Below are 25,779 nucleotides of genomic sequence, written 5' to 3' on the forward strand. Positions count from 1 at the left end.
TAAGATCCACAAGAGCCATAAAACAGGCAAAACTTGCAAACAGGAAGGTGTTTAAATGTAAAGACACATGAGCCTTGGAAAGCTTTCAGTGGGTTTTGCTTGTTCACACTGGACAGGCTGGTGCTGCAATTATGTTCACACGCACACACATCACAAATGAGGCCTGGGAAAAAAGGAGGGGAAGAAGACTTGGCAATACTGGAAAGCAGTGGGCTGCCAACAACATCATGTGGGTGCTCCAAACAAAGGGATGGAGCAAGAGATGCCAGTTCCATAGAGGAAGGCTGGAGTGAGAGCGGAGGATCCACCCCCAGCAAGAAGGGAAGGCCATAGCACAGTGGCAGAACATCTGCTTGGCATGCAGAAGGTCCCAGGCTTGATCCCTGCCTGGCATCTCCAGGTATTGTTATTGTTGTTGTTATTATTATTATTAAATTGCCCGCCCTTCACCCAGAGGTCCCAGGGCAGGTTACAACAGCCTTAAAATACAGGGTTAAAAGCAATTCAAGACAACCAGAATCACAACAAAGGGTAGGTCCTAAAAATACATGTCACAGGTATCAAGGTAGGGTTGGGAGAGACTCAATTAAAGGGAAGACTGGGAAGAGACCATATTTACAAGTGACGAAACCGTTTGAATTATGGGCAATCAAGCCAAGCAAGGATTAAATTGTGCAAAGGTCCCGAACAGCCATGGAACTTTATGTATCACAGCTTAGCTGAAGCTGCAAGTGTGCGACACTCTGAGGCTATTTCAGATCTCAGACGAATGTCCCAAGGGTGCAGTTACGGCATCGGGAAAGATCCAAAGGCAGCAGACACCAAAAAAGCAGCTTGCTCCCTCTTTCCCTGGAAATGCACATTTTCCATTTGCTGGATCGAGAGAAATGTGATTGCTGAACCTCTGGCTTGTTCCAAGGGCACCCTAAGCACTGAGACAGCATGGGGCAGCTCTTTACAGTGGCTGGGCTTCTGCCTGCTCCGTACACGCAGCCAGTGACAGCTGGTGCCTCCATGTCAGTGGGGCAGTGGAACCCACTCCGGGTTTTAGTCTGAACTTTCAAGGAGCTGATTCCACTGCCCCACTGACAGGAAAGTACCAGCTGCCAGTGTGTGCAACAGAATGAGGTTGTAGAACAGACTGAACCATTTCAGACTCCTGGCAAGTGTTTGTGTATTTTGCAGAGCTTGGAAAAGTTACTTTTTTGAACTACAGTTCCCATCAGCCCAATCCAGTGGCCATGCTGGCTGGGGGTGATGGCAGTTGTAGTTTTAAAAAAGTAACTTTTCCAAGCTCTGTTACTTGCATCAAAAACTCTTTGCAAATGACAGCCACAAGAGCTAGCCAGAACCCATCCCTCTGATGCGCTGCTTTTCTGTTTTAAGAACCTAAGAGCCTTGTGGCTGGATCAGGCCAAAGGCCCATCTAGTCCAGCAGCCTGTTCTCACAGTGACCAATCAGATGCTCCAGCTGGAAGCCTGCAAGCGGGGCCTGAGGGCAACAGCCCTGTCCCCACGCGTGACTCCCAGCAACTGCCTCTGACACGGGAGGGAGAATTTAGCGATTTTGGCTAGAAGCCATTGACAGTCATGTTCTGTCTCCACTGTCGGAGGCAATATATCTCTGAACACCATGGAGATTTTTTTGTGGGGTTGCATTCAGAAGTAGTCAGTTTCTTTGCCTGAAGCAGTACAAGCTAATCTTTGACCTCAGTCTTCTACCATCTCATTCTGCTGTGTGTAGGCCCAGCCAGATTGATTAAATCAAAGTTGAAATCTGAAATGTTCTTCATTACTATTTTAAGTAGAGACACTATCCGCCTGCCTGCCCCGCATTGGACTAATTTTCAGTTAGTGTAGAACTAGAAACATGCAGGCGTTCAGGCTTTGTAGATCTCTTCACCATTTTGAAGCCACCTTGGGAATTAAGTGCCATATAGATAAATAAAAAAAAATCTCTTCAACATCCGCTGAACTCAAAAGCTGAAAGCAAAATTGCTCCCTCAGTTGCTCCTGAGTAAAATATCAGACAGAACATTGCACAGTTCCTGAACAGCCTCCCTTGTCTGGATTTTGTTGGGTGCTTCCCTGACAAAGGGGGTAGCCCTTTTGCAGCACAACGACAGCTGGTTAGCCTGGTAAAATCCATCCTATCTTTTCTTTCTTCCTATATCTTGGATCCTGTACACTGAAGGACTCAGAATAACTATTTCCTAAATATTCTTGTGGACTGGCTGCTTGTTTCTATTCCGTTTCTAACCATCAAAAGCAGTCAAGCAAACTCTTTTTGTGTGTGTTGTAATTGACACAGATTTGGGCAGAGATATTAATTGTAATACCAAGACAGCATTTGAGCGTTCCCGGGTGGCGTGCAGATGAATCTAGACATTCAGACCCACCAAATAGATTACCCAACAGCAGTGGTGTAGTCATCCAGGGTCTCAGGGAGTCTCAGACACTTCCTTTTTGGGGGACAGGGTCTCAGCAGGGTCCCTATGTCTCCAGCATCCTATGAGCCAATCAGCATGAAAGGGGAGTGTGTTAGCCACTGAGAAGAGTCTTCTAACATGCTTCCTTGTCCTTTCCAGCTGCTTGGAGCCAATCAGAGTGAAAGGGGGTGAGTCAGCCACAGAGAAGACTCTTTTCAGTAGCTAACACTGTCCTCTTCTGTGCTTATTGGCTCCTAAGGATGATTGTTGTTGTGGGAATGTGGATCTGATTCTCAGCCTAGCAGCAAAAAAAGAAGGAGGTGCACGGCTCTCATGAAGGGACCCTGCCCTTCTGAATTTGCCACTCCACTACTGCCCAACAGACTTCCACATGTGGTTCTGGTCCCATGTCTCTAGACCATCAAGCAAGTACTTATCCATTTTGAGCCAGATGACAAGCTCCTGTTGGTTTGTTCTCCAAACTTTATGCAGATAAGCGATCTTCTTGTGTCAAGATGATTTACCAGCAAATGTCTAATGGGTCCAGAAAAAAACATTACAACATTTTACTCTGCTGGGCTTTGGGCCAACCATAACAAAGGATGTGAAATAGTGAAATTGTGCTGCCACTTCAGTTAGATGATAAGTGTTAAGTAACTGCACTGCAGTGCTTAAGTGCTCTGAGTATCATTGCAAGGCAGGACTCCATTTTTCATTGGTGGCCTTGGACTGGTTCTTCATAGTCTTCCCAAGACTTCTCTGGCAATACCAGAAGCTTTGACTTGAAGAGATTCAGCTACTGCAGGTGAGGGGAACCTTTGGCCCTCCAGATGTTGCTGAACTGAAACTCCCATCAGCTCCTGCAAATATGGCCAATGGCCAGGGATGATGGGAGTTGTAGTTCAGCAACATATAGTGGGCCAAAGGTTCCCCACACCTGAGCTAAAGGGTTAAGACATGCATGCCTTATAACATAAGCTTGGAGCAACATCCCAGATCACCCGCCTGATGCCTCCTCTTTCTCTTCCTTCAACCCCACTTTTCTGTGAAGTCTTTGATGAAACATCCCCACCCTCCTGATTTACATGCACTATGTAATCACACCTAAGGAAGCGTAGCTGAAACAATCACATAACACTTCCTTGTTTACCTTCCTTATAATCATCATCATAATCTGTTGTTGTTGCTTTCTTTGATACAGTGCAGGAGGCTGGCTTGCTATATGTTAAGGTACCCCATCAAGTATCATTTCCTGTTCTAGCTGACCATTGCATCAACTGCATGGGAAGCTACACTGGCTGACTCTCTCTCTCTGCACAACAGGAGCCATGGCTTCTTTTTCATCTGGTCACTAGGATAAAGGCATTGCATTTGCGTCGTTAGCTGCTATTCGGTGGTATGCTGCATCTGAACATGGATGTTCCATTCAGCCATCATAATTAGTAGCCTCCTCCTCCTTCCCCCCCCCATCAATTTGCCTAATACCTTTTTAAAGCCCTCTGTGTTAGCAGTTGTTGACTTTTCCTGTCGTGGCACCTTTCACAAATTAATTTTGTGCTGTGTGAAGAAGGTATCAGGATCCCATGAAAAAGGAAAAGAAAATCTCTCACTCAAAAACCGCCCTACCTGGGATTCTTAGACGAGTTTCTGTGTACTGGTGTGACAAGCAAAAATTCAACAGGTGAAGTTTTCCTGGAATGCAAATGCATTCAAAGCTGGGTGGGAGGGGAGAAGGAAGAACAAAATAGAATGGGCGTGACCAAACAAATGCTATTGTTCTTTATTAATGTATTAATAATATTAATAATCGTACCTAAAATTGCTAGACTCTGGAAGAAAGTTCAACACAATGAAGATCTTTTCTGAAGGCTTTATAAAGATAAAGGGCTAGTGGGGGTATTTTTGCAGGTGTATTCTGCAAGATGCCATTGGTGCAATAATGGTGTATAAGCACTGTTGAAAGTATTCTCTCCCCACAGAGGTGCGCCTGGCACCTTTTCTGTACAGTTGTCGGCAAACGCTAAAGGTGCACCTCTTTACCCTGGCCTTTGGCACTTGAGCAGTATGTTTTCAGGGCCCACTCTAGTCCTGTGATTATCATTTGTTTTAACGATTTTTTATACTGAATTTTAAGCTGCTGGGACCTGCCCTTGGACCTGCTGATGAAGAGCGGGTGGTGACAATGCTGCTGCAGGTGCACGTATAACTGCCCTGATACCATCAGAAGCACAAGTCATGATGAATGCACAATATAAAGGATGGATGGAGGGCACCAGGACATCATAGGGTTAGGTTGCTTTTAAGTGTTTTTAATTATGTGTTTAAAATGGTTGCAACCCGCCCTGGGACCTTTGGATGAAGGGTGGGTAGTAGTAGTAGTAGCAGTAATAGAAAGAAAAGGCAAAGGAGATCCAGCAGGATGAACAGGTGTGTTTTAAGGAGGTGTTCAAATATATACAGAGCAGAGCTTGGAAGTAACTCGTTATTTTTAACGAGTTACTTGTAATTAGTTACAATTTTAAATGACGAGTGGGTAATTCCATTACATTTGGCAAGTAACGGAACGACTAGTAATTTCCCTACTTTTCAGCTGCAACTTTAACGTTTCCACGTTAGGTTGGACGTTACTTGGGGGCGGGAACAAGGGGAAGTCAGCTCCTGGCTGTGATTGGTTAACACAAGACATGTGCCTCACACTGATTGGACCTCTGCGCAGACTGTCTCTTCCCTCGTGATCTGTGTTAGGAGGCACGAGGGAAGAGGTGAATAGGCAGGGCCTGCTAGCGTCTGAGAGGAAAAAATGGACGCCGGAGGAAAAAGCCAGGGCAAGGACAACGGAGGAGAAGGCAGCAGCAGAATGACGAAGAGCTGTGGAGGTGAGTGCCGATGATTTGTGTGTGTGTGTGTGTCCCGCGGCCCCTTCCACCCCCCTGTGGAATTTTTGCCCCCCCCGTGGCCCCTTCTGCCCCTCCCACTGCCTCTCCTTGCCCTGCTGCCGCCCCCCCATCAATCACAAGGCACTTCTGAAACTTCGGCCTTCCCCCCCTTTTTGAACTCTCCCCCTTGTTCCTATGCATACCTGTGTGCTGTATTTATCCAGACAGAGCACTCCTGCCTTTTAAAATGCCGGCTAGCTTTTTATTGTATATTTATTTGAACTGCATCTTTCTTTTTATTTGTATTTTTGTCCTGTTTAATCACAAGACTGAATTGTATGTGGGACAAAAACTGTCTCAGTAATAATAATAATAATAATAATAAAAATAAAAAATCATTAGGCGTATAATAAATGGCTTAAGGCTGATTTTTTTGTTCTTGGCAGAGATGAGGTGAGAAGTAGGGTCCTTGCAGCTCCTCCTCTCAGTCCCCCAGCTCTCAAACTCATGTTCTGTGAGAAAGAGAGAGATTCCCAGTCCCAGAGAGAGATAGACTGTTGACAATCTCTGCTAATATCTATACAGATGTACATAACATGCATCACCTGAACTCACATGATCTAGAGTTACCTTAGATCTTGCAAGATTTGCAAATGAGAAGCAATAGGGTTTTATATTAGTTCTGATTGTCTATTGGGCTATCATAGGTTATATGTTTTTTTCATTTTCTATGACAAAAACTCCAACTTCAGTGGAATTTATGTGATGTGTTCTAATCATTTGAATTTGGCTAATGAATGCTTTATTCTTTCATCAGAACTTTAGCAGTAGTACTAAAATATTAATAAAAAAGAAAAGGGAAAGAAAAAATACTTTACATACATCATTCAGCTGTATTGCTAATTATAGATATAGATATAAAAGATAAACGGCATTTTGTCAAAAGTATTTTTGAGAGCAGCAGTCAGTTAGTGCAGCCACTTGAGTCACAGATTGTTGATCCTGAGGAGGCAAAACTAGAAAGTGAGGTTCAGAAAGGAGGCCCTGTGCATGAGGAGGAAGAGGGCATGAAGCAGTGCCAGTTGCCCACAGCCACATCTGCAGAACAGCAAGTACCATGGTTTGGCTTTGAGAAAGCTTGTACATTTGTGAGCCAGAGTGGGAAAAATGTTGTTGTACGATGCAATTACTGCCTTCCAAGGATCAAAAATCTGAGATCAGCTGTTTCCTCCTCATCCAATGTGAAGAAACATTTTGAGGTAAGCCTTTGTCATGCTGGTCCTCAAAGAGTGTCCATTGTCTATTTATGTTTAAATTGTGAAGTTCCTCTTCCATTTTTTCTTGGATTCATGCTTTGTTCTTCTTCCTCAGAGGGCACACCCTGAGAAGCTGAGAGCAATTGAAGAAGCAATAAAGGCAAGGAGACGTGGCCTTCCTGAACCAATGCATGACACCCCTCCTCCCAAAATGCTGAAGCAGCAGCAGACAACCCTTGAGAGGTGGGGATCTGGCAGGGAGCCTGTCACCCAGAGCAATCTCGACAGGAGAATCATTGATTTCATTGTAGAGGAGACATTACCACTTCAGACTGTGGACAAACCATCATTCATTAATCTGGTTCGCATTGGACTCCCCAAAGATCTCACCATCATATGTGCCAAGACTCTGAGAGACAGAATTGAGAAGAGAGCATGCCACATGAGAGAAACTCTTGCAAACCGAATGGGTGCTGTGGCATATATAGCAACCACTGCAGATTGTTGGGCCAATGGCAAGAAGAGTTACTTTGGGGTAACAGTCCACTGGATCAACCCAACTACCCTGAAACGTGAGGTCGGGGCCTTGGCTTGTAAGCGTCTGAAGGGGCGCCATACATACGATGTCCTTTCAAAAGCACTGCATGATGTACATGTGCAGTACAGGATCCACAACAAAGTTATGTGCACTACTACAGACAATGGCTCCAACTTTGTGAAAGCGTTCAGAGTTTTCATGGCCAAAGAACCAGTGGAAGCTGCAGGCACCAGTGACGATGATGGTGATAACCAGGAGGCGGCGGCGGCTGAGGTGGAGTTTGTGCCTATCTGTGAGATCCTGGACACAGGACCTGAGGCAGAGGAAGAAGCTGCAGACTCAGGAGAGGATTTTGTTTTACCACCACACCAGAGATGTGCTAGCCACACCCTCAACCCTGTGGCAACACAAGACATAGAGGCCATGCTTTCTGACTCCTCCAAAAGTAGTCTTCTTGGTCCTTTCAAGAAACAGTTTTGTTCCTTGATGGGAAAGTGCAGCAAGTTGTGGTCCAAGCAGAACCAGTCAGCACAGATTGCTGAGTATATCCGTGCGCAATATGGTGTGTATCTGAAGGTACTGAATAAGACCAGGTGGAATTCCACCTTTGATGCGTTGAAGCAACTACATGAGCTCCTGTCAACTGTGCCACTAAAAATGCACGCCATAATGGACCGCTGCTCCTTGTCCAGGATCACAGCTGCTGAGATTGAAGTGGTACAGGAATACACAGAGATTATGGAGCCACTAGCCCAGTCCCTAGATATCGTGCAACGGGAGAATGGCATGTTCATGGGGTATTTGCTACCAACGCTCTGCAATCTGGACCACAAGTTAGAAGGACTGGAAAACAAACCTGAGAGGTACACATACTGTTTTCAGCTGCTGAGAGGTGTGCGCGAAGCCCTAAGAAAGCGGTTTGCAGCTATCTGGGAGGACAAGAGGCTTCTTCTGGCAGCCTGCCTACACCCTTGCTTCAAACTAGATTGGCTGGAATCGTGTCAGGCCACCACCCATACCAACAAGTAAGAACATTAGGGAAGCCCTTTGGGTGGATTACTCCAAGGGAAATGTTGTCTCAAGGGAGGCATCAGAGGGCTTAAGGTGGTAGGCAGGGGCTGGGCCTTTTCTTCCTGGGGCTCCTCATCACAACCTTGGGTTGCTGCAGGTAATCCTTAAGGGTCTGCTGTGCTGCCCCATGAGTGTGGTGACTTGGTCACCTTCCTCCCTTCCATGTCATCATCCACAGGCTCAGGCTGGACCCTGAACCAGGGGACATGACAAGCATCAGGAAATGAAGAGCAGATGATGGTTTCCTAACATATATGTGTTAACATATCCTCTCTCTTTCTTAGATACACAATGGAAGCCTTGCTGAAAGCTGAAATAAAGATGGGTGTACTTAATGAGGACAGTGATCAGTCTTCAGATAAAGACCAGGAAGGAGATGACTTAGAAGATGACTTCTTTAACTTTCTGCCCCAGGGCAAGAAGTCAGCAGTGGACACTGCTGAGGAGGAACTGGTGAGGTACCTGAGGTCTCCCAGCAGGGAAGTGTCATCACTCCATGGCTTTCCACGTGTGCTGCGGTGTTTTTTGCAGCACAACACAGGCATGCCTTCAAGCGCCGCAGTAGAATGCCTGTTCAGTACTGGTGGCAACGTAATGACTGTAAAAAGACATTCCTTGGCTGACATGCTCTTTGAGCATCTTGTTCTTTTGAGACATAACAGAAACATATTATAAAAGCATTTCAAGTGTAAAATTTGATTTCAAGAGTTGGGGTATCTTCATTGCTTGGGGGGATGTGAGATTCTGTTATGCCATTATGTTAATCTTATGGATAATTTTTTTTATTCTTCTACCCCCTGTGTGTGTGTGTTTATTTTTAATATTGTTTTAGGCTTCTTAGATGTGCAGCAGCCAAGGCCAGCACCTTGTAGGAGTTTTTTTAAAAAAGTAACTGAAATGTAATTGTAGTGATTACTTTTGAGAAAAAGTAAAGTAATCAGTTACTTTCAGAGCAATTGCAATTGTAACGGTAATTACTACTTTTTTGGGCCAAGTAATTGTAACTGTAATTTATTACTTTTTTAAAGTAATCTTCCAAGCTCTGATATTACAGAGGAAGGGAGGGCCAATGTCAGGTGGAAGAGTGTTCCCAGAACATTTTGCAGCCTGCAGCAAAGGACAAGATGGTGTTCCTCCCATTCCATGCCCAAAAAGTGTCCAGGCTGAGAAGTGAATCTTAGCTCAACACTGGTGGCAATGAGACAGTGTGCAGCTGGGTGCAGCAGGCTGACGTTGGGGGTGCCCTGGGCAAGAGCTCCTCCACCGTCTTGCTCCGTCCCCCACCCTCATTATCATCTGCTGGCTGAGCTGACCGCCTCACTCTGCAGGGTTGGCCCTGAGTGTTCCAACGACACATACTTAGCTTTCACTTTGGTTGAGAAAGCATTTGAGCATGTACAGAGCACATCTCCCTCTGTATCTAAGAATTACATGCTGCTGCCCAGCCTACCACAGTGCCCTGATTCTCTGGTTTGTGAGTAAATGTGGTGTATAAGAAAGCCCTTTTGTTATTAATAGCTTCCATCTGTCATGGTGATTCATGCAAATTCTTTCCCAGCTTCCTCACAGACTTTTTACAAATGCTTTCTTGACCCTGGCTTCTGAGAGCTCCCTTTCTCTTTATCCGTCAGCAGGGTCACAGTGAATTTGCTGCCTCTGTAGCTTGGAGTTCCACAAGCCGAGTGGGTTTTGAAATACATTTTTTTTAAAAGAAAAGAAAATACAACAATTCCCAAGACGCCTTCCAATTCGTCCTGGGACAGTCCCCATTCTATCCAAAGAACTGTGCACTGCCATTTTCCCCAGAATTTGGGCCGCTTGGGGATTTCGAGAGATCTTCTGGGGTCGTCTTTGCTAAGAAATGATACTCACTTGAGCGGGAGAAGTGAATCAGCCAAAGGAGCGTGGGAGATCTGCTCCGTGCCATGGGAGGGCAGGGGATGGTGAGGAGGCCTGGCTTGCCTTCTTAGATTAGGGAGGGCATGATGCATGGCTAGTAGACGGCCCTTGGCCTGCTGCATTACGTATTGTGCAGGCCTCCTCTCTCTTTTGACCAGGGGCCATTCTTCAGGATCTTGCAGGGGTGGGGGATAAAAATCTGTGCCAGATTTCATTGTAGCTCAGCTACAATACCTGATTCCAGTGCTGATGTCAAAGCTGAGCCACTGAATGTGGGAGGTAAAATAAAAAAGAGATGGCCCTGATGCATGTGCAGAGTGTCTTTCCATCATTGTTGACTGACCGGAGAAAGAACCATATATGTGTGGAATGAGACTGTGGGTGCCTCCAGAAGATTCAAGCGCCTACAGAAAACACAGGCCGGCACAATTAAAGTGGATTAAAATGCTCTGTGGTCTTAGAACAAATATACTTTCTTTTCTGAAGGACTTTTTGCAGTTAAGAAAATGATGGGAAAATGCACTGATAAGTGTCGGATGAGCGAATGACTAATGGGAAGCCTTAGAAACTATAGGCAAGCAAACCAGGATGAATGCTCAATAAGCAGATCATCCAGAGGGGCTCTGCCTGGTTCAGCACCTGAGTCATAAGAACATGGGAACAGGCTTGCTGGATCAGACCAACGTGGGCCTCTCTAGTCCAGCACCCTGTTTCACACAGGGGCCAATCAGGCCGCATCCAGAAGCCCACAAGCAGGCCACAAGGCAACAGCACCCTCCCACAACAATAGTCATTTGATACCTTTGAAAACCTTTAGTAAAATCTAACTTGGCTGTTGGTTTTAATCCTGGCCTGATGCCTTGATTTCTACACTGTGTGTAAAAGCCAGAACACCCTACAGGGAATTGGCTGGGACAGCAAGAAGATTACAGAGGGTAAAGGGCTGTTTTAACTAAAGCAGCTAGGAAAACTGAAGACAGACCCACCTTATACTGAACCAGACAATTGGTCTATGTAACTCAGTTTGTCAGCCCTGCCTGGAGATGCCAGAGACTGAACCTGGGGCCATTTGCAGGTAAGGCTAATGCTCTTCAGCTACGGCCCTTCCCCATTCATTTGGCAATGGTAAGACCCACAGGAGGGGCTGCTTCACTGCATTGCTCACACACCCCCAGTCTCTCATGGTGCAGGCTACACACCACCGTTACACTCTCCAGTGACTGATATCCAGTGGCAGACTGCCTTGGATGACTGAATAGAGATTCCATCTACCCATCATGAGCAATACACAGCCATAGACAGATCCATCCTCCATGAATGTGGCTTATCCTCTTTTAAAACCATCTGAGCTCATGCTCATCACTGCGTCTTGTGGCCGCGAGTTCCATAAGTTAACTCTGTGCTGCACGAAAGGGCCTTTTGTTTGTCCTGACTTTCCTTCCAAAACATTTCATTGGGTGATGCTTGCGTTCTAGTGTTAGGCGAGTGGGAGGAAAACTCCTCTCACTCCACTTTCTCCCCTCAGGGCATCATTTTATATATGTCTGTCACATCCATCATCCATCCTCATTAGTCATCCTCTTTCTAAAGCCCAGATGTTATACCCTTTCCTCATGATCATTTTGGCTGCCCCTGTCCCCACCTTTTCCAGCTCCACCTGGTCCTTTGTGAGATGAGTAACCATAAATGGCACTGAGTGCACCCACTCTGATTTTTAGGACTGTGCCGAAAAATTTTCAGAAGACTTTTCCGGCAAATTGTTGAATAGTTTTATTTTTTCAAGCACTTCCTGATCAGCTGAAGAGTTTCCCCTCCCATGAATTCTGGGCACAGCTGTGGATCCAGTTTAAATATTGTTCAATAATTATTTATGCTGTTGAAGCAACTGTTGGGCTTGGATCCTGGTCCTTCCAGCCCTCTGTTCTTTGGCCGTTGCCTCCTTCATCCACCAATATGAACCCAACATTAGAGTTTCATTCAACATTAAGTGAGCTGAACTTAGAGATTTCTCTGAGAAAAACTGTTTGAAAATTCCATACACCCCAAGAATATTTGGCTAAATCCAATTTTGCCCCCTACAAATAGCACTGAGACTTTTTGAGAGAACATTTTAGCTCAGTTTTACTAATTTTGTCTCTCTAGAATGGATTATAAGTTGCTGGTCCACTTGAGCGAGCCAAGAGTACATTAAGTGGTAAGGAGGAGCAAATATGTCCATTTTGATTTCTCATTTTTTGAATGTCAGTTTCAGTTCTCCTCACTTCTACATCAGTTTGCTTTGGGGGAAAATACCTAATGAAAATTCATCTGAATTTTGCAAATTTCTCCTAAGGTATACATTTTTATATATGGTTTTGCTTAGTTTACACATTTTTGCAAAGCAGTTTTTCTTTTTTGTAAGTCATTTTTGCAAATATATGCATTTTTATGCACACTTTACCCTAGTATATGCATTTTTGTAGAAATAACTTGGCTGGGGAACTGCATTGAAAAAGTCAGAGAAGGGCGAGGTTTGACAAGTGGCCATGTTATGTTTTGATGCGTTATTGTTTCAGAAAGGATGAATGGGGTAATTCGCCATTAAATGTGAACTGAACTAAATTTATATCTCCTCCCTAGTAGCTGGTGACAGCAATCAAACTGACATATGTGGTACACCCAGACCCGAAAGGAGATGGCATTTCATGTAGGATATCCTGACATGTTCCATTTTCTGATTCTTAGTCATCTCTAGCAGAAACAGACCCTTATATAGTTTCTCTCTCCCTAGAAGGGAGGAGACTTCACTTAAGACCCCCACTCTGTTGCAAACAGAATTAAGATTACTACATGACTATGAAGTCAGGATGCCAACGGACCAGAAAAACATTGCTTGGTCTGCTCCTGTACCTTTCATTGCAGCTTGATCCGCAGAAATCGTCAGGCAAAGCTCCTCCTGGCATTGGCACTTGCTAATGTCTGCAGATTAAGCTGTTGCTAAAGACACAGGAGCAAGTCTGGTTAAAATGTTGGCATCAAGGGTGGATTTACACATTCAGTTTTGACTTTTTTAAGAACAACAACTATCACACCCATTTACAGAATTACCACATCTGCTGATTGGGGTAACTTTTCACTAGTATGGAGTGCTGGCATGTGATGGTGGAACAGGAAGTGACATCACATTTTACACATGCAAATAGAGGAACAAAAAACAAAGTCATTGCATAGCATGTGCTCCTTTTGTCAGAAGACCTCAAGACCTCAAGGAGAAGTTCAAGAGCTAGATGGAGCCAGCAGTGCAGTTACTGGCCTGATCATCAAGAAAAATGGCAAATTAGCAGAAGTTAATCAAGCCTTGTGGAACCAATTCTAGACTAATGGAGAGCAGAGGTAGTTGCTCATCATGGGGGACAAAAATTAAAAATGGTGGTTATACTAACCCAACTACTTGGGGTCAGGAAGAGGTGACTGTAGAGCAATGGTCTGTGGTCAAAGCCAAAGTGTCATCCCTGTTTCCTGACCCCTCTTGCTGATAAACCCTTTATTTGTCTTTACGGGAGACCTTGGGGGTGCCTTAAGAAAAAAATGTTCACATGTGCAATAGAGCGCCAGTATGGTGGTTGAGTGGTTGGCGTAGCCTAACCCAACCTGGTGCCTTCCAGATGTTTTGGAGTCGAGCTCCCATCACCCAATTCAGCACAGCCAAAGGTCAGGGATGGTGAGAATGGAAGTGCAAAGCATCTGGAGCGCACCAGGTTGGGGAAAGCGGGGTTAAAGTCTTTGACAAGGACCAGGAAAACCCAGTTCCAAATCCCCACTCAGCTGTTTCCTAGTGGCGGTTGGAGGCTCCATGTCAGTGGGGCAGTGGAATCCACTCCGGGTTGTAGCCTGAACTCTCAAGGTGCTGAAGCCCCTTGGGCAGCTCCTTGAAAGTTCAGACTAAAACCCGGAGTGGATTCCAGTGCCTCACTGACATGGAGCCACCATCCTCTATGGCTGCTTCCAGATGGGGGTGGCCCCTAGTGCTACCCTATCACTGTTCTCCCATTCTAAGCTACAAGCAGAATTGCAATGGACTTGCCACACAGTTGGGAGTACTGTGATTCCCCCCTCCTCTGTGGGCATCCACACCGGCAGACCAGAACAACTTTTTTTCTAAATCTGAGAAATGTCTGTGGATATGCAATAGCGGGGTGTGTGTATGTGTGTTTCTGCTTCCCTGAATTTCTAGCAAGGAAAGTGTAAGGGCAGGAGTCATTCTCACCCCAACCCTTTGACACCAATGCCGGGCTAATGTTTTACACTTCCTTAGTAGCCTCTCACAGTGTCCTCATGAGGACAGGAAATTTAGGACATTCTAGTACAGTTTGTTCATTTAGCCCAAACAGACAGTGGGAGTCTTAAAAGCAGCCTCAACACACACACACACAGAGCAAGCTTGTAGATCTGCCCTCATCAGGTGTCCGCATTCATATTAGCTAATTGTTTCTTTTCAGTTCTCATCCACATAGGTGCAATGTGCATTCAGTTGCTAGTAGCCATCAGCCATCAAAATGATTAATCCTTATTTAGGCAAGCAGGCACTTTCTGTCCTTCAGTGGCCATAGAAGGAAGGAAGAACCTATCAGTATTAGAAAAGCCTACAGAACAAAGAAACCTCCCATCTTCAAAGCAATGGTGCAGTTTAAGGAATTTGACATTCCTTACTTAATGGTCCTACTGGCAGGCCCTCTTTAGACAGTAATGTGCACATTATTCCACTTCAAAATGTGGTGAGCCAGCCCTGATGTGTGTTTTTTTTCTAAGGGGGGAGAGTTCCAGCTCATGCTGCTGAGTGGAGCCCTGGTTGTCTGCCCTGAGAGCCCTCTGAAAAAGAGACCTTCACACACCCTGCCTGCCCCCATTACCTCCAAAAACATTGTCTTTTCAGCATGCAGGGTGACCAATAGGTATGGGATAGCACAAATCTTCTTCTTTGGAAGTATACCACTGAGCGCCCCTCCAGACTGGTGTTTTTTGTGGGTGTGTCCTGCTGCAATATATCACTGATGCAATAATCGTGCATTAGGGATGATTTATACTGGGCTGTCCACTAGGGTGGGGTCCACTGCCTAGTCCCAATCTGCTGGCATTCCAAGATTCCGGCTTTCTTATCCGCCCTTTTTTTGTTTCTGTTTGATTTCGCAATTGCAGATCTGCTGATATTTTAAGAAATAATATTTTTAAAACAAATATGCTTATGAAAATGTGAGAAACTGCTGCAATTGACAATTTGCTGTAATAAAATGATATTTTGCATTAATGCTCCTTTGCTTGTGAACCTTAATGCGATGCCTGTCCATCCACCAGTGCAATCCGAGCACTCTGCAACAAAGCCTTATTTAAAGTCCTCCACAGAACATCCCCGCAGAGTGTCTGCTGTGTGCAGTATCTGTGATGTCATTGCCACTTTGAAGAGAAATTTACTTAGTCTTTCATAGATGAAAGTGAAAAAAAATTGCATTGCATTGAAACGTCACTTGGTAGATTGAAGAAAACTACATTTTCTTCTGCGATTTAATAATGACTGAAATGATTACTTAACCTAAACATTATTTAAAGAGCAGAAGAATTAGCAAACAGACTAAGAAGAAAATTTAACATGAATGAGAATTAACAAAACAAAGAAAAATTGGAGGGAGGTTCATGGATGTAAATGGTGATCGCTATCGCCTAGACAGCAGTTAAGAATGCATCAGCTTAGAGGAAAGCCAGTTACGAATAACGTAAAATTCAGAGTGGATTTTTTTTTAAAATCACGCTGATGACAGCTGTAACCCACTGCATGAAATCAATGTCGGTCCAAAAAGACAGCAGATTGTTAGATTATGTTGAAATCTGGTACTGATTTAGTGGATATTCTCCCCCAAGCCCACTGTCCACCCAACATTCTGCTTTATTCATTATTTGGGTCTGCTTTCCCCAATTTTACCTCATTATTGCTGCCTCAAGGGGAACTCTTGCACTATATGTCAATAAAAGGAAAACAATGAAAGGAAAAAATAACATTTGTGGTATAATAGGTTACAAGATTTCAGCAGGAAGTTACAGGACATTCACTTGGAAATGAAGTAGTATGTGTGCTCTGAAACTTTTGCAGGTGCAAACGCTATTGAAAGTGGAGTCACGTATAACTGCCCTGATACCACGATGAATACACACAAGAAAGGGACTTCTGGAGAGCCCCTGAGCTTCAGACTCCCTTCCATTGCTGCATCTAACGGTGTCAATGACGGAGGTTCCCATCAGCACTGTTGCTGGCAAACTGGCTTCTCCCCAGCCCCAATGGCTTCCTGAAAGTACAGCACTAGGTTTCCCCCCAAGAAGGCCAGGAGTAGGGGTGGAAATCCCTCCCCTGACACCAAACGAAGACAGACACAAAACCATTACAGGGAGAAAACCGGATGAGAGGAAGAGGGCCTGCCCATTCTAACAAAAGAGCAGCAGCCAAAAACATGTGCAGTTCATAAGCTCTGTTGTTCCAGTCACATTTGTTTTCGGTCCTGGTGTTCTTGGTAATGCTACAAAGAAAGCTCTACTAGCCTGCTGCGGTTCCATGAAAAAGCAAGCAAGGGGTGACATGATTGCACTCTTTAAGTACCTGAAGGGCTGTCACATAGAGGAGGGTACAGATTTGTTCTCTGCTGCCCCAGAGGGTAGGACTAGGTCTGAAACAATGCTTGGCAGCAATGCAGAATTGGATGAACAGAAATAAATTAAAACTCAACCCAGATAAAACAGAGGTCCTTCTAATTGGACGAGACTCTCTTCAGGAAAATAAAAATCTCCCCACATTAGACGGGATCTTACTTCCCCTGAAGACGCAAGTCCGTAGCCTAGGCATTATTTTAGACTCAGCCCTAACCCTGGAACCTCAGGTCGCAGCAGTCTCACGAAGCGCTTTTGCACAATTAAAATTAGTTAGCCAACTTCATCATTTCTTGGGATTACCTGATTTACGGAAAGTAACGCAGGCCCTTGTAACATCACGATTGGATTATTGTAATTCCCTCTATGTTGGTCTTCCTGTCAGAACCCTCCAGCCGCTTAAGCTAGTGCAAAGAGCAGCAGCGCGGATGCTAACAGGAGCTGGCCCTCGAGTGCACACCACACCACTCTTATATCATCTGCATTGGCTTCCTATTATGTTTCGTAACCAATTTAAGCTGTTGGTCCTAACTTTTAAAGTTTTACATAACTTGGCGCCACTTTACTTATCCAATCGCATTTGTGAATACACATCCCATCGTCCACTGAGATCCATTGCTGAATGTACTTTAACTATTCCCTCAGCTTTTACCATCTGTCAATCAAGCACTAGGAACAGAGCTTTTTCAGTGGTAGCCCCTAGTATGTGGAATACCCTTCCACTTGAGATACGGCGTTCTAATTCTCTCTTAGATTTTCGCCGACAGGTGAAAACGTTTTTATTCCGCCAAGCTTTTAATATGTAAACGGTACTGTTTTATTTAATGTTAATTTTAATTGATTTGTAATGGATATGTTAACTGATTGTATGAGTTTATTTATATTGTATGAGACTATACTGTTGTTCGCCGCTTTGAATTCAGTGAACGAAAGCGGGTTATAAATTGGCAAATAAATAAATAAAATAAAATAATGGTTTTAAGTTGCAGGAGCGTAGATTCAGATTGGACATTAGAAGGAACTTCTTGACAGTAAGGGCAGTTCGGCAATGAAACCGACTGCCTAGGGAGGTGGTGGGATCTCCTTCGCTGGATGTCTTCAAGCAGAGGCTGGACAGCTATCTGTGGGAGATGCTCTAGCTGTGGATTTCCTGCTGTGAGCAGGGGGTTGGACTCGATGGCTACAAGGCCCCTTCCAACTCTAGGATTCTATGATTCTATGATTCTAACCATCAAACACCCCCATCAAGAGCCATTTTGCCTCTTGTGGACTGCATGATCTGTGGAGATTTGCAGGAAGGGGGAAAACAAACAAGGAAATAGGTGTGGAAAGAAACATTTATTGGAAAAGCCAATGCAAAGAAGGCAGGGAGGTGGAATTCTTCTCTGAAGGGAGGAAATTCCTTGAAGGACACATTGCAGCCACTTCCTCCCTCTCAACCTCTCTCCACACCCAGTAGAACAAGGGTTGCCAACCTCTTAGGGTCTGTGGGCATATCTGCAAACCAGATAAGCTAATGTGGGCATCACCCACCCACAGAGCGGTTATAATAGAATACTTCTTTCAAGGCTAATTTCAGTGGGAAGAGAGGGAGGGAGCCCTGTGAGTGCCAGGGAAGGCACCATATTGGTGACACTTCCAGGAGGATAACTAGGCTCTGGACATAGCGCAGCCTGGACAAGCTTATTTCAACAGCAATGAGGACCAGTAACTTGCTTTTTTAAAAATCAACACAAGGCAGGATATTCCAGATGCTCTACAGCATATCCTAGACAGAATACACACAATCCTGATTATATGGTTAGATGGAGGGACCAGGACTTGTGTGGAAAGACAAATTAGAGAGGGGGAAAGGATGTACTATGCTAGGGGAAAATATTGTATCAAATGAACATACAAGAGAAGGCTCAGTCCACTACTGCCCTGGTTTGGAAATAGGAGGAGTTTGCTATGTGTCCCCATCCACTTCCAGACTCACAGCACGATGCAAAAGAGCCGTTTCTCGCGGAAGGGGTTCTCTGAAGAGGGTACTGGAGTCACCAGAGGGTCCTCCTTGGCATGGGCTTCACAGTATGCCAGGAGATCAGCCGCTGCCTTGGACACCTGCCATGGAGAGAAAGAGTGAGAGTCAGAGCTAGCATGTGTGCCTTTGTAATGCTTCCACCCCAGACTGGACTGCTCTTGGAGACTATTGAGTGGCTTTATCACACAGAATCAAATGCAGCGTGTGCATACCCCTCATAGCATAATACGAGAGCAGGTTGGAAAGCTTACCTTCATGCGGTCAATGTTCACTTCCAGTTTAAGTTGCTCCACTGTCTTACGGGCCTCTGCAATCTTGGCCATATTGTTAGACATTATCCCTTACCAGGCTAGATTGGCCTTGTTGTCAACATGTTGGCAGAGAGAGAGAGAGAAGGGGGAGGGGGAGAGGTAACAGACAGCCAATAAGTTTAATAGAACCAACTGACCTTTGAGCCTACGCCCTCTCCCAGTTTACAGATGTCTGGGATGTTCACAGAACCCCTTATTTCAGAGGAACAAACCACAACTATTACTGATCTTTCCAAATATATATTCACACCATCTGGAATGTAAGAACTGTTTAGCTAGATCAGACCAATCATCTATCAAGTCCATCCTGTCTCCAATACAGCTCTGCAGCTGCTTCTCAAAGTCCATGTTCAGGGCATCAAGGCGACAACCATTCTTCCTATGGTAGGTTCCCATCGCTTGGCATTTAGATATACTGCCTCTGAACATGGAGGATCTATTTAGAAGGGAAACCTTCGTGATCACATTTCAAGGCAGACTTAAGGCTTGGCACCTCTCATTTTAGGAAGGAGAGCCATTGTGGCCCATTAGTGAAGACAGTGGACTAGGAAACCCCTAGGTTCAGATCTCATTAGGTGGTCAGTCCGAAAGCAAGCCGCTATTGTATCAGATCAAATCATGTCACTGGCCTACCTCACATGGCGATTTTAAGGATTACTGAAATAATGTGAGTGGGAGACCTGCACCCCTCCAGAGGTTCATTCACTCCCATCAGCCCTAGCCAACGTAGTTAATGGTGAGGGACAGAGATGGGGGAATAAATTTGGTTTAGTTTGCCATTTAATGTGCATCTACCTAATTTGCACTTCCCAGTACAGTGTATGAATAAAAACGCAGCTCTTCTTCCAAACGTGCACTTCTCCAGATTTTGCGATGCTGCTCTCTGGCTTAAAAATGTGTACAAAAATGTGTATATTAGGTAGGGTTACCAGGTCTCCAGTCCTCTCCAAGTTTCTGAGTGAGGCACCTCAATCTCCAGACTCTTGAAAAACAAGTTAAGTTTCTAGGTGGTCTGGTTCAAGAGATATACACCAAAATGTCATCCCCTCCCCGCAACTTCCATTAGTACTGGCTGCTCTAATCCCCACCCTTCCAGGTTTGTAGCCAATAAGTGAAGTCATGGTTGTGATCGACAAGGGATTTGTTGACCTCTGCTGCAAGTTCTGAAAGCAGTTTCCTTTTCCCGCTTGTCTGCACATCGGGAATTCAGTAAATGTATAGCTTTCAGCAGCATAAAGACTACTTTCTCTGTGCAGGAGATCTGAATACATTGGGACTTGCTTCTGAGTAAACCTGAATAGGATTGCACTAGAACAGAAGATCACAGTAGGATCTTAGTGGGCATGCACAGTAAACAATTTCAGCTATTATTATAATAAAAGTGTACATGCAGGTTTTTTAATTACTTGCAAAAATAGCATATTATACATTTTATCTTTCAAATAATTTTGAACATAATTTTTTTAAAGTGTACATGCTGCAGCTTATTATGCCATTACAGTGTTATACTTTTCTAAGGAATGAAATAAGTTTACATTTTCCTGGGCTGTTGAAGAGGGCAGTTTATCTTCTTATTCATAACTGGTTCTGAAAACTTTCCCAGTATGAAGCTTCTACATGGCTGGGTAGGCTTGCCTTAAAAAAAAATGTTTTTAGCAAGGGCCAAAAAGAGTACAATGAAGGTGCCTGCCTAATGTCAATAGGCAGGGAGTTCCAAAGGGTAGATGCTGCCACACTAAAGGATCAATTTCTTACAAGAGCAGAACAAGTACTATGTGGCACCCATAACAGGGAAAGCACACCTTGAACTTGGCCTGGTAGCAAATCAACAAGCAGTGCAGTTTTCAGAGCAGAGGTATTATGTGCTGACAGGGTCTCACTCATGTCAGCAATTATGCCACAGTATTCTGCACTAACTGCAGCTCTGGGTCAGATTGTGCTGCATGGGGATTTCTGTGATCTTGGCTGACTGGCTGCCAGGGTTTTTTTAGTTTTGTTTTTTGTTTAGGAACCCTGACTGGTTGTGGGATGCTGAGTTTTCTGCCTTACTTCTAAGAATCTTGTTGTGGTTGCTACAGTATTGCATTTAGGAAATCATCACTGTCTTTTCCTTTTCGTTTTGTTCGCATTTCATTTACCTCTGACCTCACTCATTTACATCCATAGAAGCAACAACAGTGGTTCCATGCGCTCAACCCCCTTAAACCCACTGATGATGCACTTTGTTGTTTGCATGATAGTTTGTTTTGTTGCCCAATAGTGGTAAAAGAGAATTCACATACTGGGAAGTGTGGCTTCAATTGCTGTTGTTACCAATCTACTGCCTGTGAAGGTAGACCAAACCATGTGTGTTTTCTCTCTGTCAGTTATTACTCACTGGAAGTGGGTTGGCTGTCAAAGTGAGTTTATAGCAGCCAACAGGGTAGGTAAGAAAGGGTAGAGAATCTTCTTAACTCTTACTCATTTCTCAAATCTCTCTCTGCAATGAAGGGGCAAGTCTGTAAAGAAGTTTGGAGCAGCCATGTTAAAAGGCAGGCAGGGCATTCCAGGCAGGGGGTTGCCAACCCTGCTTTGATATGGACAACTTTGTAAAGGAACCCTAGTCAAGCCTTACCAATAACACAATCCTAACCATATCTACTCAGAAGTAAGTCCTGTTGAGTTCTATGGGGCTTAGTCCTTTTGTAAGTGTGTTTAGAATTGCAGCCTTCAGGGGCATCCATCTTTAATCCAGAGTGCTCCCATCCAGCATGCCCACAACACTAGGCTCCCTGCTTCCTACATTGGCTTTCTGGTGACTGGTCTGACCTGAGGGCATTTAAACCCTTCCTATCAGAAGCAAGTAGGCTAGATTAAATGTTCCCTAACAAGGCTTCTTAAGCAGGTGAGAAGGGATGCTCCCATTACTTCAGCAGGACCTGGGAATACCCTCATTTAGCAAAGATTTCTGTCTTAATTTCCAGTCACAGAATTCTTTTTTTGTTTGAGTGGTATGCTCCAAGCAACTGTAGTTGATGCTTAATGTATCATGCTTAATGACATCACTAGGGCCCATCCTGTGACATCACTAGTGCCTGCCCCTGAAATCTCACAGTTTGGGATGCTTCTGACCTGGCAACCCTAAGGGGAAGTGTGCATAGATTTGTGAAAATAACGTATAAAAATGCATTGTATTGGGAAAATTGCTTGCACAAAATGCTGTATTAGGAAAAACACCCATTAAAGTGCTGATTAATTTTTGTGAAGTTTTTTTTAAAAAAATAAATAAACCAGAAATTTATTTCTGATGTAGAAATGTAGAAAACTAACCTCAAGGTTGGAAAGGTTGGAAAAATTAGAAACTAAACAGCAATCAACGTTGACACACTTGTCTATCCCAACCCTAACAACATCTGGAGGTCCAGAGGTTCCCCACCTCCTGCTAGAGGCAAAACATCTTGAATGGCATAGAACTGCTAATGCTTACTACATTAAGCCCTCCTGAGTTACATACTACAGCAAACATGGCTATGGAAATTTGCTTTCTAACAGTGAAAGGGGCTCTTCAGTTAACAAGCCAGAATCAATATCTGGTTCCTCGATGACTGTTATCTACCACTAACCCCAGCAGGGTGCAAGGTGCTGGATGGAACACAGAACTGCTCCAAATGTCTGCCTAGAGAGCTGTCCGTCTACATCAAAGCTTATAAATACCTGTAGGGAGCAGCAGAGCACTATTTGAGTTGTTTATCCTATAACAAGCAGAATTCAAGTCCTTCACAAGGTTGTTCTTTCAAATAACAAAAACAACAACAATAATATCCACCCAATCTTGCTCTCCAAAAGAGCCCCAGATCCATCAGCCCAGAGGGTTAAAAGTTGAAAGGAGCCCAAAAAGCAAGGCTTGGTTAGATGAAGGGGAAGTTGAACAGCTTGGCGTGATGGAGGAATAGCAGGGGGCCCAGCAGCTGTACCATGATCCAAGAGAAAAGGGAATGAGTAACACTGCAGGGGGAGCAAGAGGGTTGCAGAGGGGAAAATGCAACTCATTAGCCCCCTTCCTTCCACCTCCATCTGCTCCCGACCCCTCACATCAGCAATGTTCAAAGCTGCCAGTTAATTGCTCAGCCCTCCTGCAAAGGAGAAGGGAAGGTTATTGCACACACATAGGATGAAAGCAGGTGAAATGCCACTGGGGGGCTCCAGTGTCTGTGGGCAAAATGTGGGGTGTGTGAGAAAGGACAGCATCTGTCCCCCCCGAACCTGTATTTAATACCCTTACACCACCTCTGAAGTATGAAAAGCCAACAGTGCCTCTGAGCATATGCAGAGCCATTCCGCTGCCTGAGTAATTAAAGCCAGCCCCCACCCAATATCTAGGACTGAGGGTTGAAGGAAGTGGCTCCCAAACAGTCCGGCTGTTTTTACTCATTTGCTAGAAGATTTTGAGTCGTGAGGAGTGAAAAATTTATACTTCACAGACATAAGGTGAAGGATATGGAAGTAGGTTTGAACCAAGTCTGGCAGGATGGTTCTTCAGTGCCAACAATCTGCTGTGCAACACCCAAAGCGATAAGCAGAAGGGCCTCTGAGCGTGTGCAAAGTATGCACCTGTGCATGGGCATGCAAAGGACCGCTTACACACATAGGCAATTGATATCATTGCCTTTGCCAACCTGGTGCCCTCCAGATGTTTTGGATGAAGGTGCCCATCACTGCCATGCTGGCTGAGGCTGATGGGAGTTGCAGTCCAAAACACACTGGAGGGCACCAAGTTCACCAAGTCTGTAATATATTATCGGCTTCCCCCCCCCACGGGTAAACCAACTCACCCCGGTGCCCGCCCATGCCAGCTGTGCCCAGGGCCTTTCTGAGCTTGGCAGCTGCTGCTGAGGGAAAAAGAAGGTCCCTCATCTTGCCGATAAGCAGGTAAATATCAGGAGGGATGAACTATTCTGTTGGCCGAGACAGGCAGACTGCCCCATAGCGCCTCTCTCCCCACCATCTCTCGCACCCAAGGGACAAGGCTTTCGGATTTTAGAAAAATTGGCCAGCAGCTGTTGTGAGATCCATTTCACAAGTGAGGCAGGCAAAATTGTGCCACCTCAACGAGGCATCCTTGGCGAGTAACCTCCAGGATTCAGGTACAGAATTCAGTGACTGTTAAGAATGGGCTGCTTATTCATCTTGAAGGGGCTTGGTCCCTCTAGCTCAGTTTTGTCTACCCTGACTGGCAGCAGCTCTCCAGGATTTCTGGTTCTCTGCCAGCCTTACCTGGAGATGCTGGGGAACGAAACTGGGACCTTCCTGCATGCAAAGCAGATGCCTTCGGACTAAGCTACAAAACGTCCAGCCTCACACCTTGGGTGAATTGCCCTCTCTTGGCCTCGGTTCCCCCATCCATTAAAAGGACATAATCATGACTTAAGTACAAGCTGAAGAGCATAAGAGTTTCGCCATTTAAAATGGGTATCTGATTATGAAGGACAAAACCACAATAGTGCTGTATCGGTATCTGTTAAATCGGTGTACTTGGGGGTTGGTGGCTCCCTTTGTCTGTGTCTCAGCACTCATTTATTTATTTATTTTATTTAAAGGATGAAGCCCAAGATTGCTTTTCAAAAAGGGATCAGACAATGGAAAAGTTAGCAAAAGCTGAGAGTTTTTATTTTAAAGATGTTCATTGATTCAGTATATGGAGAAGGAATCTGCTGCTTTACCGCCGTGAACACTGCAATCCTACATATGCCTACTCAGAAGTAAGTCCTGTTGAATTCAAGAGGGCTTACTCCCAGCCTGGGAAAGGCAAATAGCATTCCAACCTAAATGTACTTGGCACAAAGTTATTAAGTGTTGCTTACAAGCCACTTTATATTTTGAACTTTCTCTCGTCCATTGCCAATATTTTTATTTCCCTTTTCCTTTCTCCCCCTCCACCTTGTATAATCTTCTTCCCTGCAAATACAATGTTGAGAGTATTATTGTGCTGTACCTTCAATCTGTGGCAGTGGCAGCAAATTTTACAATTTTTTTAAAAAAAGGTTTGTTTAAAAAAAATTAAGACAGGAAAGATCTACCAAACCCTGCCTTTGCACACCAAGGGACGTTGGGGACAAAGGAGAGTTTAAAAGCAACTGCCTGCCTGCCCCGGTGCTTTCGAGCTTCCCAGAGGTACTGATTAGGACCAGGATGCTGGGCGAGATGGACCCATCTGGGTCAGAACCAGCAAGTCCACCCTTATGAACTCAACATCATTTTAGGATGCAAAATTCAGTGCACGCACAAACCCAACAAGGCTTTTGCCCAACCCAGCCTGGTTGGAGAGCACCTGCCTCTCTTCCAAGTGGGGCAACTACGGGTTCAAATGGAGGGAAACAAGGAAAGGCGGTGAAGGACTCAGCTAGTACCTGTTGTCCACGATGGGTCCCTCGAGTGACTGTAATGGAGCAAACCGGCTTCTCTGTCGTCTCTGGTCGGAATGATTAGCTGCTGTCACCTGGGGCATCAGCAGCCACAGGAAGGGAGGAGAGAAGCCAGGGAGCTGCCTCCCAGCCCACCCCGGGGAGACTCCGCTTCAGAGGAGGGCACTTTGTAGAAAGGGGAGGGAAGGATGGCAGGCCCAAGATCTTCAAGACAAATTGGCTTGAATCTCTGGCTTCTGGGATCTTCTCACTTTCTAGACAGCCACCAGTCTCTCTGAGGGATGGGGGAGAAATTCGATTCAGTTC

The 25,779-nt window shown here is 44.9% G+C and overlaps 1 protein-coding gene across 2 annotated transcripts; it reads right to left on the reverse strand.

Annotated features, from left to right (window-relative positions):
- Positions 1-18,712: 18,712 nt before the first annotated feature.
- Positions 18,713-25,518, reverse strand: GNG8 (G protein subunit gamma 8). Of its 2 annotated transcripts, none has more exons than XM_061596720.1 (3): positions 25,459-25,518; positions 19,013-19,120; positions 18,713-18,841 (listed from the first exon to the last, which is right to left on the reverse strand). In XM_061596720.1, the coding sequence occupies exons 2-3, from the start codon at positions 19,094-19,096 to the stop codon at positions 18,713-18,715; spliced, it is 213 nt and encodes a 70-aa protein (XP_061452704.1). In that variant the 5' UTR covers positions 19,097-19,120; positions 25,459-25,518. The 2 variants fall into 2 exon arrangements, with proteins under 2 accessions (XP_061452704.1, XP_061452705.1); XM_061596721.1 differs by lacking the exon at positions 25,459-25,518 and adding an exon at positions 24,355-24,364 and having other exon boundaries at positions 19,013-19,101.
- Positions 25,519-25,779: the final 261 nt, after the last annotated feature.

Source organism: Rhineura floridana, chromosome 15 (assembly GCF_030035675.1).
Source record: "Rhineura floridana isolate rRhiFlo1 chromosome 15, rRhiFlo1.hap2, whole genome shotgun sequence".
Classification (NCBI taxonomy): Eukaryota; Metazoa; Chordata; class Lepidosauria; order Squamata; family Rhineuridae; genus Rhineura; species Rhineura floridana.